This window comes from Atta cephalotes (assembly GCF_000143395.1).
Source record: "Atta cephalotes unplaced genomic scaffold scaffold00018, whole genome shotgun sequence".
Classification (NCBI taxonomy): domain Eukaryota; kingdom Metazoa; phylum Arthropoda; class Insecta; order Hymenoptera; family Formicidae; genus Atta; species Atta cephalotes.
The window spans coordinates 3,815,351-3,818,287 of NW_012130082.1; the positions used below are offsets into that span (position 1 = coordinate 3,815,351).

The 2,937-nt window shown below is 29.9% G+C and overlaps 1 protein-coding gene across 1 annotated transcript; it reads right to left on the reverse strand.

Moving 5' to 3' along the window:
* Positions 1–123: 123 nt before the first annotated feature.
* On the reverse strand, positions 124–2,388 carry LOC105618894 (glycine N-methyltransferase). The gene is made up of 4 exons (XM_012200424.1): positions 2,055–2,388; positions 827–962; positions 601–721; positions 124–408 (listed from the first exon to the last, which is right to left on the reverse strand). The coding sequence occupies exons 1-4, from the start codon at positions 2,386–2,388 to the stop codon at positions 124–126; spliced, it is 876 nt and encodes a 291-aa protein (XP_012055814.1).
* Between the last annotated feature and the right edge of the window lie 549 nt (positions 2,389–2,937).

The window sequence follows — 2,937 nt, forward strand, 5'->3', positions numbered from 1 at the left end:
CTACTGAATATCAATTGAATATATATGTCAGTCTTAATATAACAGAATGTTTGTTCTTAAAAATTGTTGATACTATTTAAAAACGAATATCGTGTGATTTACATCGACTGTTTACGTTCTATTTTAATAATGTTTCTCCACAACATGGATATAAAATCCGGGATTCTCAATCTGATTGAGCGGTTTAAAGTCACTGTAAATAGTGTGTTTCGCCCTGTCGCTGAATATTTCGGTCAACATGTCGCGAAAAACTGTCAATCTGTGAGGATAATACGATAATCTAAACTCGCTGATATACTCGGGATCTTTGTTCTCCTCGTCCAAAGTGACAATGTAATCCATAGTAACGATTTTCGGTTTTCCAGAAACAAAGAGTACTGATGTCTTGATATCCGTCATATGCTGACTCTGCGATATGAAAAATTGATAATTTTTAGTCCAAAATTTTCTTAAATGACAAGAGAAAATTTTACAATTATTCAGATATGACAAGTTAAATAAATTAGAGTAACAAATTGAAATAAATGATCTTAAGACTTTTCTGAATCACTATGTGTCTCTAATACAATAATAAATAATTACACTTGTTTTTACACTTACATTATAATATATGCATTTTGAAGGAGTTTGGCCGGTTTTGATTATATAATCATAATTTCTGTGATCGATGAGCAATAAGCCTCCCGGCTTTACACAACGTTCAAAATTCGCTAAGGCTTGTCTAAGAACAACAAAATATATATTTTATAAATAATAAAAATTAAGAATAAAATATTCTGCATTAAGCTAATCTAATCTGATACGATCTATATGATGAATTTAATACCTCTGCTCTCTCTGATCATCGAAAGTATCAGGCATGTGGGCAAAACTATTTCCCAAACATATAACGGCATCAAAACCTTCTCCAATAAGATGGCTAATATCGTTGAATAGAGTTAGCCAATTCGCTTCTTCGATCACTGTTATAATCCAAAAGATTAAGATAATAATAATTGCAAAGGTATATTTCTTGCCAGACTTAAAGAATTTTTTTATAATAACATATATATGAGAAAATCTTTGCTTTATTTTCTTGGACTTTTTTAAAGGATTTTATAGGGAAGGTATTTTTCAATAGTTTAAAAATAATTAAAGTATGTTTGATAATTATTATATAATATATTTTTGATATATGTTTGATAATATAATTATTTGTTTCAATTTTATTGAAACTCTATTGTAAATAAAATATGTAAATTATTTATGTTTTCAATCACATTGAAATCATAAGGTCAAAGGCTAGAAAGTAAAAAACGAAAACCTTGACCTTTGCTGATAAAGATCCTTTTTGTACTTTTATTACTGATAAAGCAATTCGTTATAACGAACAAACAGTTACTGTTTTGGAATGATATGCAATTATTGTATTTTGAACTTTATCTGGTTTCAATTTCACAATAATCTCGCGTAATTATATAGTAATAGTAATCAGATTCTGCATATGTTAGCAATAACAACTTTTATCGATATATATAACGATTATAAACGCACATTCTTACATCAAGGCAAGTCTTATATCATGTTATTTTGAGTTTTATAGGAAGACGAATTAGATAATTTAAGTTTTGACATAGTTATTCAGTATTTTATTTTAAAAACGAGTTATTTTATCATGTTAATTATTTCCAATGCACTAGAAACAATCCGCTGAACAAACTAATAGTAATATTACATCAATACAGTTTTCTCAGTAATATAACTGCAATATATAATGTGTCATACTACACATTTACATTGTTGAGTGAGAATTTATAACATTGATTGCTTGTATATCATAATATTGTAATGTAATGTTGATTCATGTTTAGCGGCATTAGACAACAATTCTATATGTCTTAAAGCTTAAATTGAATCAATTAAATGCCTCGATCTAATGTAACTTTATTATCGCTTGAATTATCTTCAGAGAATATCTTTCCGTTTTATCTTCCTTTAATTTTTTTCTAATTGTCTTTAGCCAAAAAATTTAATAATTCGATCTTATCGAAATATTAAATATCCAACTTGCTCACCCCAATTATCGAAGGCAGGCTCCTTTCTACGATTCCATCTGGATTTTAACGCATACTTAAGCATTTTATCAGATGCATCAACGCTGACGACTTCAAAACCCTCTTCCAGCAGCATTATGGAATCAACGCCAGTACCGCAAGCAACATCCAATATTCGATAACATCCCTTTTGCCGCAACAGACCCACCAGGAAATCCCGATAGTTCTGTGTACGTTGATTCTTGTCACCAATGAAGACCTCCCAAACTTTTGCCGCTTTGCCGTCTGCATACTGATCCTTGACACCCTCGGCTGGCGTACCAAGAGACCGAGTACGAAATACGGAATCCACCATCGCGAGGATATGAGACCTTACGACAGAACTATGGAACCAACGTACATCTTACCAGATGTAATTGTAATACAAAAAGGCAAAAATATATCGAATATATATCGAAAAGAATTAATGAACTAAAAAGAATATCTGTCGTTATTTTACCTTTATCATTTCAATCGGTATATATCATATACATAAATGTATAGTACAAATCCTCAACACACAAACAAATCTATCAACAAAAAAATCAAAATCAAGACATAAGACGTCTTAGCTGGTATTCATAGTCAAATCTTATATTTAAGACCGTCTTAAGATGTCATGAACCAATCAGAGGGCTGCCTTAGTGACTTAAGACATTACTTAAAACGGTCTTAAAATAAGAACCAACTATGAATATCGGCCTTAAAGATGTCTTTGAGACGGCTTTAAAAAAAAAAGATGTCCTTTAAGATGTCTTATGTCTCGTTTTGGAATCTTTTTATCTTTCTTTTTTATTATTTCTTTTCTTAACTATATATTATTTCTTTTCTTAATTATATTTACTATATGATGTAGATTTAATCA